Source organism: Manis pentadactyla, chromosome 11 (genome assembly GCF_030020395.1).
Source record: "Manis pentadactyla isolate mManPen7 chromosome 11, mManPen7.hap1, whole genome shotgun sequence".
Lineage (NCBI taxonomy): Eukaryota > Metazoa > Chordata > Mammalia > Pholidota > Manidae > Manis > Manis pentadactyla.
In genome coordinates, this window is record NC_080029.1 from 28731145 (window position 1) to 28744783 (window position 13639).

A 13639-nucleotide genomic window follows, 5' to 3' on the forward strand; every position below is an offset into this window, starting at 1 on the left:
AGCAGTGTCTGTAGCAGCAAAAGCCAGACAACGAACATGAGAGTAAATGATCCTACTGGAATCGCCTCCCAGTACCTCCAGGTATGCGTTAAACAAGACAATCCTGTACTGGCTTCACTTTTCAGTTGATACTGAAGCTGCCCTCTTGCAACAATTACTTTCTTTTTTTTTTTTTTTAAAGAAAAATTGCTTTTGGGGAAATCTTGCCTTCTTCACAGATGGGGCTGAAGTGCTAAACACCACATTCCAGGGCCCACGGTGGACCCAACTACTTCCTCAGGGAAATGCTGCAGCTGCCAGGGGCTCTGGGAAATGGCTTTGACATTCAAGACAGGGGTTCTTTTCAGCAGCAGGCTGATTTTTAATATGTATATCTGAGGTATTTTCCTACGGAGAGGTCTGTTCAGATGATGCCATCCCGATGATTCAGGACGTGAGCGTGCTGACAGCCTCATCTGTGCTCTGCTCCGCAGTTTCAATGAGGGTTGTGTGCAGAGCTGAAATGATTGTAACCTCCTGTGTCTTGGGAATTTAAAAAGAGGCAAGATGACCACAAGGATCACTTCTGGACTCAAACTTATGGTGATGACAGTTTCATCTCAGGGCAAAACCTAATGTCCACTTTTCAGGTCTCTTCCCAAACTCAGTGTTCAGGACTCCCTTGGAGGTGAGAAGACACACAGGGCACACTTTCTTATAGACTATCCAAAAGCAAATTTAGAGAAAAAGGTATACTTTACTCAAAAGACTGTTTTCTGGAAGCATCAAGTCACCTTTAGTAACATCAATTTTGTAAGCCCTCAATGGTGGTAACCATGAAAAGGGGTTAAGTACCCAGTATTTTAGCAAAGTTAAGGAAGGCAAAAACCAGAGAACAAGAAACTGCAGCTGCATTCTAAGGATAGATCTTATTCACCGTTGCATCTTTAGACTCTAGCACCATGCCAGGAACAGGGAAGAAGACATTGAACAAATCTCTTGCTAGTAGTTTCTGAGCTCTTTTTCTTCCAGGCTAGATCATGAGTGGGCAAATATGCGAGGCCAGGCACTGGCGGGGTCAGGATCAGAGGCTTTCCTGCGGAAGCCTCTGACCCTGCAAGATCTTATGTGGTAGCTTAGTTTCTGCCTCTCATTCTACAAATTACAACCAAGACTACATGTATGAAGTTTTTTGAGTCAAGTAAAGGACAGCTGCTACTTTGTTTGGGCATTTGTTATGGAAGGAAGATTTTTAAAACCAAAGGACACATTAAAAAATTGGGATCCAGGAGTTTACGAGTAAAAAACACTTTAGTTGTTGCTTCTGTGGTGAAATCAATTGTTCTCTTATGATTTTTTTTCCTAAGCTGCTTTGAAAGTTTCTACTTTTTCTGGCCAAGAAATTTAATCATTGATAATGAGAGCCATGATCTGAGGAACACATACTAACCTAGTGAGAATCAAAACCAGGAAAGTGAGCCCTTCCTCTTGGAAAACATTCTAGAAATCTTATAAATTGGGCTGGTATTTCGATTGGCTAGTTTCTAGCCACATTCTGTATATGAACACTTCATTCTATAAGCCAGTCAAGCCCGGATGTCAGTGGTCACGCTTCTTCCTACTGTCCTGCCCCTTTTTCCTAAGCAGACAGCCCGGGTTGGTGGTACTTTATCATCATGTGTATTCACCCAGCTCCACAGCCACCCCCTTGCCTGTGTGTGAGGGTACAGCCTCGGTGGAATTGCTACTGTTTTCTCTAGTGACAATTCATTTCCCTTGGTGAAAGACCATCATTTTGCTATTTCAGAAACAACTAAGGGTTTACTGCAATCTTTCTACACAGGACAACAGGTAGGATGGATTTACACACACACACACACACACACACACACACACACAACAGGTAGGATGGATTTACACACACACACACCAGGTAGGATGGATTTACACACACACACACAACAGGTAGGATGGATTTACACACACACACACACACACACACACACACACACACCCTCTCCTGAGATGAACCAGGATGGATTTACACCACCCCCCCCACACACACACCCTCCTGAGATGAACCTTTCATGAAGGGTATGGGACTCTTGCATAAATAAACTGCTCTGTTTCAGGGTTCCCTGAAGGCTGCTTCAAATCAAACTGGTGTTTGGGTGGCTGTGTTGTGGTTGTTGAATTGTGATTCACTCTAGAAGTTTATGACAATGCTGCCACATTTCTGAGGAGAGTACTGGCAAAAGGCGTTAAATGAAAAACCAGAGGAGCTACTACGTAAAGCCCCACTCTTTCTTCCCAAGGCTCTTCTCTTGCAGTTCTCCACTGCCTAATATAAGCCAGCATTTTATTGAATGCTCAGGTTAGTAGTAGCACACCACTCCTAAAGTTAGTTTCTTGTAAGAAATATTCCAAGACAGACAACAAATATTCTAAACTCCAAGGAGAACCCCAAACCAGATATTATGATAGGCTGGAGAGAAAGAGGCAGAAAAAAGAAGAAAAGCCGGTCTTTTTTCAGCCGCAGTGGGGAACAAAGTTTCTAACAAATGCTTAGCTTGATCACCATGCCAAAGGGTTGTCTGGTAAAAGAAGGGTGTGCCCTGACAAAGCTTCATTTAGGTGTCATGTGCCCACAGGCTGCCAGCTCTGTTCACATGCACGGTCCCGATGAACTGCACAGGGCCTGGATGCCCTGCCCAGTTCACACACAGGGATATAGGAACAAAAGGTAAGGCAGAAGGGAAACCACAGAACTCCCACGGCGAGCTTCTTGGAGGACACCTTAGCGCTCCCCTTCCCGTCCGCCCGCGGGACATTAGGCTCATTTTGTCCCACTGGCTGTTGGAGGTCCGCTCTTTCTTCTCTGGGCAGCTGGCTCCCTTCCTGACACTAGGTTCTCCCATAGCCCACCAAGAGAAATAATGTCTTTCTCCTAACTCTTGCTCTGTGCTGGTACAACAGATTCATAAACTTTATAAACCACCAGCTTTTGACTACTGTTACAAACTCTGACATACTGTCAGAAAATGGGTTGTGACAAAAAAAAAAAAAACCGGAACAGAAAGTTCTTCACCAAGCCATTTTACTCTTCTTTAATTCTACTGTCTTTGGGCACATCTTATTTGCTGGTGGAGATATTACAACAGCAAGGCTGATGGCACTGACTCATAACACGTTCTTTGTTTCACACAGAGTAAAATCCTCGAATAACCGGATCGTCTGCTGTCACAGCAGAGCTGTCTTATTTGCTGTATAAGAGAACTGCTAATGGGCAGAGGGAAGGGAGGGATGGGAAACAACAGAAGCATCTGGGGGCAAGTGAGCCTATAAACATGTCTAGAAATTAGAAACTTGGTGGAAAATACAGAATTTACCTAAGGTTGATAGGGAATTGTTTCATTATTTCCAGAAAGTACTGAATTTGGAACCTGAGGTTAAGACTTTAAAAGAAAAAGCAACCTCAAGTAAGTTTAGACTGGCCTTGGGAAGAAATGGCAACCAGAGATGGTAATGAGTTTCAGTGCCTGAGAACAAAAACCATCAAAATCAACCTACACATCTGACTTGACTCAAGGTGAAAAAAAAAGTCTGATTTAAAAATGGTAAGTCTGCAGCAGCAAAGTCTGAGAGTGAGAGTTAAAGCTCCTCTTCACCTTTCTACATTGCTCCTGGTGCCTGCTATCCTGACAGTACCTCTGAAAAGGTTCAGAATTCAATACAGATTTATTAGGTTGATTTTCAACATGTAGTTGTAAGAGGAAGAGTCCTGTTTGGTTGAAACCACTTCATTTAGCCTCTTGGTAATGGTAGTCCTGAGAGTCTGCAGTGTTGGTAAAGTCCACCTGTGACCAAGGGTCCAGCCACTAGTGGGAGCAGAACAACTTCTGGGCCCATCCTTTGTCCTTGTTCTTGTCCTCAAATCTGGTAGTTTCTGCACTGAGGGATTCAGTCCACCATGACGACATACATTCAAAACCGTTTTCTGTAGACAGCTCCCTCCTTCCAATGCCCAATAGTGCAGGTGGTCAGGAAGACTTGGAAGGAAGCTGCAAGAGAAGTCCAGCTGGGAATCTTGACTTTGTTAGATGTGGGCAGAGGAAAATCACCTTTGTCCTCCCCATATTTTATCATAGTCAAAGGAGAAAAATCCATGGGATTCTAATTGCAAATAATGCTAGATATAAAACTGATGGAATGCTAATTGGTCCATAAAGGGCTGCACAAGATAATCTGTGGCAAAGTAGAAAACGAGCCCAAAGGTGATAGAGATTGGAAGAGCTGGCAATGCTTTCTTGAAAATGGCGAGGAGTAATAATGTAAGGCACAAACCCTGTGGAGGAGAGGGAAAAAGACACAAAGTCAAATATATTTCATGCAGAACAATTCAATCACAAGTCTTGGCCTTGATTTAGTTAACTGAATACTATTCTTCGAGGTTTAATTGTAGAACAAATGTTTTCATTAAATCTAGAAACAGCATTATTCTCCTTTGCAACCGAGAGTCACCATGCACAACTGTTGATATTTCATTCCCTAACTCTAGGTAAAGAATAGAATCTGAAAGTAAAACCATTAAAAAAAAATTAAATAGTATTGAAATTTCTATTTAAAATACTGACTTGGCTATAGCAAATTTGGTATGGCTGGCTAAAATCCCAGAGGTGAAGAGCATTTTTGTGCTGTGTAGGGGCAAAGAGATGCTCACAGGATAAACCGAGAAAAGTTTGTGAGGAGTACACAGGTTTCCTCTGCTACCTGGAAGTTGAGCGTCCCTATGAAATGGCGTAAAGGGAAAAGTTATCTCCCAGCCTATCCCTGCTTTCTCAAAGTTTGAATTATACTTCACCTTCATGAAACACTTACGTTAGCACCTGGTTTTCACTTAATAGAAGAAATCCAAAAAGGATTTTTTCTTTTATGAAAGAAGCCCTTACTGTACTAATGTAGATCTTTGCAAATGTGAAGTGGTGGAACAAGAACTTTCAGAAAGTGGGGGATACCTATATTGCTTTCTGGTTAAACACAGAACAGCCATATAATATAGCCCATTTTTTCCCCTAGTTATTGAGACACTAACTATAAAGTGGGGAAGCTAAGCATTACTTCAGTTTTATCCAGAAAAAGCAACTTTCTTCTTAAAAGATAGAACGTATCTAGAAAACTAACCTGAAGAGAAATAAAATACATGAAAATTCGAACTGGTTCTATTATGGTAAGTCACAAATATAATCACAAATGCCTAAGTATAGGCTCTCATCTCACCTCTCACCTAACCCACTCACATATCAAAGATATCATCACATCTTTAGCTAAAACAGCAAAAGAAATATGAGTTATTTGCTTAAATTGTAGTTTTGAGAGCTTCAGGGTTCATGCCATGGCACTCTGAGCAAGACCTACATGGGATCACACATTCTGTTGGCTTTTCTTGTGCCACACGTGCTGCCCAAAGGAACACTGGGAGCTGCAGGCTGTGACATTACACACAAAACCACCACCCATCTCTGGGACTAAGGGAGGATCTGCTTACCCCTTTAAGACTGATCTAGCACAGCTAACTTCATACATATCTATGCTGCTGGCTTTGAAGCAGTGGCTCCTAATCAAAGGTACTTAAGAGAATTTCCTGGGAAACTTTAAAAAAATACACAGAACAAATTAAGTAAGAATATCTCAGGGCAAGGACAGTTTTAAAAGCTCCCAGGTAATTTTAAAGTGACCAAGTGGAGAACTACTCAGGAGAGGCCCAATTATCTGTTTTTAAAAAGCTCCCCAAGAGATTGGAACACTCAGCCCAGCTGGACAAGGTTAAAGGGGCAGTGTAACCAGTTTTGAGGTGAGGTGTTCTGACACATTTTTATTAGTGTATACTTACAATTAATATGGCTACAAAACAGGCTATGGTCGTATTCCAGTCTCCACTGGCTGTTGCAGAAGCTTTACCAACCAAAACACTGTAGAATATGAAATCTCCTAAACCAAGTTTCACTCCCCCTAAACAGGAAAGATTATAAAAGTAAAAGTTTGTCACTATTTGCTATGCTTTCACAATTCAAAAAAATCCCTACAGCACTCCATCCTGCACTGAATGAGGAATCAGTAAATGATAACATATAAAATCAGGCTTTACTCTTCTTCGCTTTTCTACAAGAGGAATTTCAGATTCTATGTGGTTCACTCTGGGGTCTTAACAGCAGATGCTGCTGTTATATGTAAAAAATAGTAACAGTAAGTAATACTTGTCATGTATCGAATGCTTAATTTATACCTGGCACTTGTCCTAATAAATCCTCCTAAGAACCCCTCCAAGACAGGTATTATCACCTTAAAAAAAAAACCAAAAAACAGCTTTGTTGAGGTAAAATTTATTTCATAAGATTCACTCATTGTAAATGTACAATTCAATGGCTGCAAAAAAACTACAGAGTTGTGCAGCCATCACCACAATCCACCATATTGCCATCAGCCCAGTAAGACACACTGTGCCCATTTTCAATGAACTCCCACTCCCACCCTAGGCCTTAAGCAACCCCTGATCTGCTTTGTATCTCTATAAATTTGCCTTTTCTAGACAGTTCATAAAAATGCACTCAAATACTATAAAGTCTTGCATGACTGGCTTCTTTCACTTAACATGGTATTTTTGAGGTTTACTGATAATATTGCATGTGTCTGTAGTTTGTTCCTTTTTACTGATGAATAGTTTTCCATTGTGTGTATGTACTCTATTTTGTTTATTTACCATTTGATGGATGTTTGGATTGTTTTCAGTTTTTGGTTATTATGAATAATGCTGCTATAAACATCAGTGTACACATATTTGTGTGGACATTGTTTTTGTTTCCATTGGGTAGATTCCTAAGAGTAGAAATGCTGGGTTACATGCTAAGTTTATCTTTAGCTTTTTAAGAAAATGCCACATTGTTTTTCTTCCTGGCTGTACCAGCTTACATTCCCATCAGTGGTGTGTGAAGGTTCCAGTTTCCTCACATCCTCACCAATACTTGGTATAGCTAGTCCTTTTTATTTTAAAATTTTGTTTTTTTATTGAGCTCTAACAGACATATAATATCCTGTTAGTTTTCAGGAGTACAGCAAAGTTATTCGACACTTTTATAATTATGAATGAGCCTCATGATGAAAAGTTTGTGGTCGCCAAAGCCATTACAGTATTATTGTCTGTATTCCTTACACTGTATGTTACTCCCCATGAGTTACTTGTAAGAGGAACTAGTCTTTTTGGTTCTAGCCATTCTGATTAATGATGCTGAGTATCTTTTCATGTGCTTATCAGCTGTCATCATTCCTCCTTTGGCGAAATGCCTATCCAAAACTTTCCAGTGTTGTCACTGGGTTATTTTCCCATTACTATATTGTAAACATTCTTCATACATGCTAAATACAATTCTTTAAAAGGATGGCAGTATTACTGCAAATATTCTCTCTCAATCTGTGGCTTCCTTTCCTTTTCTTAAAGGTGGTAAAATACACAAGGCATTTGCACTGATATGCTGCCATCACAATCATCCATCCACAGAGCCCTTCCCTTCTTGCAAAACTGAAACTCTGTACCCAGTGAACACTAACTCCTCTAGCCCAGGCAGCTATCATTCTCCTTTCTGTCTCTGAGTGGTTACTGTATGTGCTTCATACAGGTGGAGTCACACAGTACTTGTTCCTTTGTGACTGGCTTATCTCACTTTGAACGTCTCCAAGGCTCATCCACATTGTACGCACTGTAGCATGTGCTGGAACTTCTTTTTTAAGGCTAATATTCCAGTGTGGATATATATCTACCCCATTTTCTTTATACATTCATCTGTCAAGGGCCACTTGGGTGCTTCCACCTCATGGCTATGGTGAATAATGCTATAAGCACAGGTGTACAAATATCTTCTTCTCTTAGTAGTATCTTCTGAAGTGCAAATGTTTTTAATTTTGACAAAGTCCAATCTATCAGTATTTTTCTTCTTTGTATCAGTGTTGAAGAACTCTGTTCAACCCAAGCTCATGAAGCTTTTCTCTTGTTTTCTTCTAGAAGTTTTATAGTTTTATCACTTACATTTTAGTTTACAATCCATCTTCAGTCAATTTTTCAATGTGTGCATGATGGATAGGGTGACACAGGCATTTCCGTTTATTCTTTTGCATGTGGATATCCAATTGTCCCAGGACCATTTGTTGAAAAGATTATATCCTATTCCCACTGAATTATTTTAGCTCTGTTGTAAAAAATCATTGGCCATAAACGTAAGGGTTTACTTCTGGACTCTCAACTCCATTCTGCTCATTTAGTATGGCTGTGCTTGTGCTTGTGCTTGTCTTAATTACTGTGACCTCAGAGGTGGTCTTGAAATCAAATAGTGTAAGTCCATCAACATTTTTCTTCTCTTTCAAAACTGTTTTGGGTATTCTAAATTCTTTGTAATTCCAACTAAATTTTAGGATCAACTTGTAAAAACTGACAAGCTAATCCTAAAACTTACATAGAAATGCAAAGGCCCTAGGTTTTCTGTTGTCAAACATTATTTTTAACCTTACAAGTTCTTTTCAGAATGATAATCAATCAAGGATTAAACTATGGATTCAAAAGATATGCTTTGACTTAGGGTCCAATATTAATCTATAAAACTTTCAGCTTTCTGGTTGTTAAGTAATTATGCCTGAAGTTTGATCCTGGTCTTAAAGTTCTGTTGCCTGGGTTTGAGAAACCACTTCTGACACATAAGGGGCTGAGGGCCCTGAGAAATACTCTCTGCTCCACATGATGGTAATAAAGAAGCAGAGGGCTGGTTAATAAGATGTTATTGAGAAACCGCTGTTCTTAAATCATGGAAGCCAGAATAAAGTCTTCCTTAGTGGAAAAGATAAGCATATGACCCATGAAATCCAATGCTATGAATTACAGGGTTAGGAACTCTTTAACTTGCTAACCTTCCTGGACTTATGAATACACTCACCAGTTTCGGTGTGCAGAAGAGCCCAGCTCTACTACTTAAGTACTTGTGTGATCCACGACAAGTGAACTAACTTCTTTAATCCTCAAATTCCTCCTCAATTATAAGATGGGGATTCCACAGCTATTTCATAGGGTCATTATCAGAATTAAAAACAACATAGTGAAGGTTTATGGCACATACAGAGACTAAACAAATGCTAGCCTTAGAAAGACTTTTGATTACAAATACAAAATGCTGTAAGAAACTAAGTTCTTCAGAAAAAAATAAAAAGTAAAAAAGATAATACTGGTGAAAACAACTGGATTTATCTGATAAATGACTTGTATCTAGAATATACAAAGAACCATTACAACTCAATAATAAAAGACAAAAAATGGGAAAAGGGTCTAAATAAACAGTACTCCAAAGAAATAGCAAAAGACCAATAAGCACACAAAAAGATACTCAACTTATTATTCCACTCCTAGGTATATACCCAAGAGAAATAAAAAGATGTCTACACGATAACTTGTACATGAATGTTCATAGCAACATTATGCATACTAGCCCCAAATGGAAACAACCCATTAACTGATGAATGAGTAATAATGATGAATGATATCCATGAACTGATGAATGAATAATATATGTGGCACATCCACACAATGGAATATTTGGCCATAAAAAGAAATTAAGTACTGATACATGCCACAACAGAGATGAACCTTAAAAACATTAAACTAAGTGAAAGAAACCAGTACAAAGGACTAGGTATTATATGATTATTCTATTTATATGAAATGTCCAGAATACACAAATCTATTAAGATGGCTTTTATTAGTGTTGGAGAGCTGAGGGCTAATGGCTATGAGGTTCTTTGTGAAAATGTTCTGAAATTCACTTGCGATGGCTCCACAACTCTTAATACTATAAAAACCACTGCATGGTAAACTTTAAATGGGGAGAGGGGATGGTTTGGAGAGGTAACAGCTAAGGAGTGTAGGGTTTCATTCTGAGGTAATGATAAGGTTCTAAATATGCTGATGGTTGAATAATTCTGTGACTATACCAAAGACACAACTTTAAATGGGTGAACTGTACAGTACGTGAACTGTGTATCAATAGAGCTATCAAAAATAAACAAAAATACTGTACTGAAACCTAAAATTATGGCCTCACTTTTCTTTTTTCATTTAAAGGCCTATGTCTGCTTAAATAGCAATATATAAATAATATAGTTATAAGTCACAGAATTAATTTAAATGCAAAGAGAAATGTAGATATATCAGTAAAATTCAAAGAGTAAGGAAACGAAGTAACCATCAATTTTTTTTCTTTGGACACTTACTAAAGTGAGAAGTTGGATTTACCTATGACCAGAACAGACTCCATCAGTATATAAAACTTAAGAAAATCATCTTGCTCAGAAATTGGATTTCTTTAAACAGCTCCTTTTGATTTACTCAGTCAAAACATGCCATGTCTAAATAACTACAGCCATAGCAATGGAAACTGCTTAAGTTAGACATAATGAGTTAATAATACTCTACTGGCAAGTGTTAATGCTGAGACTGGCTGCTAGTATTTTACTACTATTTCCTAATAGTAGTCTAGGCTTTCTATTGTTTTGGCAAACTGAAAAATAATTTAAATAATTATGGTGTTCCTTTAATATTAAAAGGGGCATTTGATAGTCTACCAAACATAAGACAGGGTAAAAACCATAGATGATGGTGAATATGTAATTTTAAGATTTCTCTAAATGGCCTCTAACAGCATATGTGCCTACTTAAATATAATAACATAATAAAACAATATTTCCTATTATCTTTCTGATAAATACAAACATGTTAAAAACTGACTGATATTTACTATTTTACCTTTTCATTACTAAAATTTCTTCCTCCAATTGAAGAATATAGCAAAGTCCATCTCCCTCCCTTTTTTAAGGTTATACAGAAATTAATGTCTATGAGTCAAATTTCCACTCCTGAAAACAACAGGTTAATTTCACAACTCTGATAAATTTTAAGTCTACCAGTAGTATACTCAGATGGGCCTGTTACTGGCATGATGTTTGAGGGAAGTATATTTTGAAATTCGCTAGAAGACCAACTGCTTTCACACTGAATAAAAATGTTTTTATACTTCTAATTAAAAACTCTGTTCAGTTTTCTGATTAAATGATTTTTTTAAAGGTCTTGGAAGACACATGTGCCTTTTAGAAATCAAATTCTAGTGTGCACTGAAACTTTCCGGTAAGGATCCAAGAGTCTGGTTGAAAGCACTAATGCAATCAGACATGGTTATGTGTGTGTTGAATGCTAAGATGATGAAAGAATGTCAGTTATTTCTTTATACTGGTCCCAGATAAAGAAAATTTTAATCTGAAGTTAGGAGGGACAATACTTGGTTTTCCTTTAAAAAACAATAGATATGAAGAGATGACTAGGAGAGAGAATCAAGCTGGAAAGGCGGTCATGAAAGAATCATGCTGCTGCTATGCTCAACAGCTATATTACTTCTTTCTTTTGGATCTAGGCACCTTCATGAAAAGAAGAGAGTTAAGAAACAGGCAACCTAATTATGTTGGCAACTGCAGACAGAGAAAATGCCAGCAAAGGCAAGCTCAAGCCTGGCTGTGAGACAGGGCAACCACATCTACTTTCCCAGGGCTGTGAACATTAGGCTGCAGCTGGTTCTAACATCTGGAAAACTCGGCCAAGCACCAAAGTCATGGATATGACCAGGTTCTGACCCAGCGAAATACTAAGGATGAACTCCAAAAAAGTGTTCTGCTCAAGCTGAAAGGTAATTTTGAGATCATAATAATTAGTGATTACTAAAGAAGCTAAGGAATCTAGGTGCTTGTTTCTCTGAAATTCCTTAATTATTTTCACTATAATGTTTTAATCAAGAGTTTCACTTTTGTGAAAACAAAAAAACTAAGGATAACAGAAATGTGTGAATCTCTTATTCAATAAATCACATCTCTAAGACTAACTGAAGAGATGACTGAGACCTAACCAAGGGGCTCTAATGGCTGATCATATTCCTAAGAAGCCGCAAGTGCTAACCTAAGTCTAAGTGAAAACATGTTAGACACTGAAAAAAACTTATGCATTTATGCCTATAACCTAATTCATTTTTATTTTCTTTAAAATTAGTGCTTGCCAGGACAAAATGGGGATTAAAGATGGCGGTGTGAGACAGAGGCTTCCTCCTAAAACTGCATTTAATATGAAAATATAATTAATACAACAATCCTGAAAGAGCAACAGGAAAATGGACTGCGTGAGACTGCATACACCTGGAGAAAAGAGCAGACCTCATGGAACAGGGTAACGTACCAGAGCTGTGGCCCGGCAGGACCCAAGCCCTTCCCCAACCCCAGCTCACTGGCGGGGAAGAAGAGAAATGGAGCGGGGAGGGAGTGGAGGCCTGGGACTGCTGAATACCTAACTCCAGAGATCTGCTCTGGGAGCACAAACCTACATTTCTTGGTGCTTGCATGATACTCTTGTGATTACAGAGTTGGAAAGCTAAGAAAGACAGAATTCCTAGAGACACTGAGATTCCAGCCACTTGTGGAAAACAGGGATCCATATCCGGCTGCTCTGGAACAAAAGAAAAGCAGGCAGTCTGAGAGACTTCCTAACAAGGAAGCCCTTAGCAAGAGGGCTGCTAAAGGGGCAAGGATTGCACAGGGCTTACTGCTCAGGAGAAAGGATAGGTAGACAAAATTATCCGTGTGCACTCTGCCCAGCAGGTTGGGAGCTTTCACAATCTTCAGGTGCTCCAGCTCCCTGGCTGCCTACACAGCTCCAAGGACTCCCCTCCGTGATACTCAGCCTACTGCGCCTTTCTCCCGGCCAGCCCCACCTGGCTCACAAACCGGCAAACCCTTCCCTGGCGTTAGGAGGGCCAGAGGGAAGACCTGTCTATAGCAACTACAAACACAAAGCAGAGAGGCTTATACCTGTGTGCTCAGCCCACTGGTTCAGGCAGTGGAGACAGGCATAGCAGCAGGGAAGCAGGAAACAGCTCTTTCCTCCCACCAGGCATCAGTACCACTCCCCTGCGACCCCCAACATTGCTTCAGGGGCTGAGCAGCTCCAGAGAGTAGAAATGATGGACACTAGAGGGCACCATATACAAATATGAAATGCCAAAGGAACCAGTTCAAAGTAAAATTATTAATACAACTCCTGAGAAAGATTTAGATGACATCCACCTCATGAATCTTCCTGAAAGGGAGTTCAAAATAAGAATCATTAACATGCTCATGGAGGTACAGAAAGATGTTCAAAAACTCAGGAATGAATTCTGGTTGGAGAGCCAATCATTGAGGAGCACAATGCACGGTATGAAAAGCAGATTATACATATGGTGGAGGAGACGATAAATGACATAGAAACTAGACAAGAGGAATAAAAAAGAAGCTGAGGCACAGAGACAAAAAAGGATCTCTAAGAATGAAAGAATAGTGACATAACTGTGACCAATCCAAGCAAAACAATATTAGCATTATAGGGGTACAAGAAGAAGAAGAAGAGAGAGAAAGGGATAGAAAGTGTCTTTGAGGAGATAATTGCTGAAAACTTCCCCAATCTGGGGAAGGAAATAGTCTCTCAGGCCATGGAGATCCACAGATCTCCCAACACAAGGGACCCAAGGAAGACAACACCAAGACATATAGTAATTAA

The 13639-nt window shown here is 39.4% G+C and overlaps 1 protein-coding gene across 5 annotated transcripts in view; it reads right to left on the bottom strand.

The window, feature by feature from the left end:
- Nucleotides 1-3070: 3070 nt before the first annotated feature.
- The window catches only part of PSEN1 (presenilin 1), a 90941-nt gene continuing 80372 nt past the window's right edge, over nucleotides 3071-13639 (bottom strand). For all 5 annotated transcript variants that reach the window (XR_005030463.2, XM_036913278.2, XM_036913279.2 and 2 more), the window contains 2 exons: nucleotides 5870-5988; nucleotides 3071-4324 (listed from right to left, as the gene is read on the bottom strand). Coding sequence is in view for 4 of the 5 variants with exons in the window: in XM_036913278.2 (XP_036769173.1) it covers nucleotides 4169-4324; nucleotides 5870-5988 (275 nt within the window). In the remaining variant the exon portion in view is untranslated. The remainder of the gene's footprint in view (nucleotides 4325-5869; nucleotides 5989-13639) is intronic.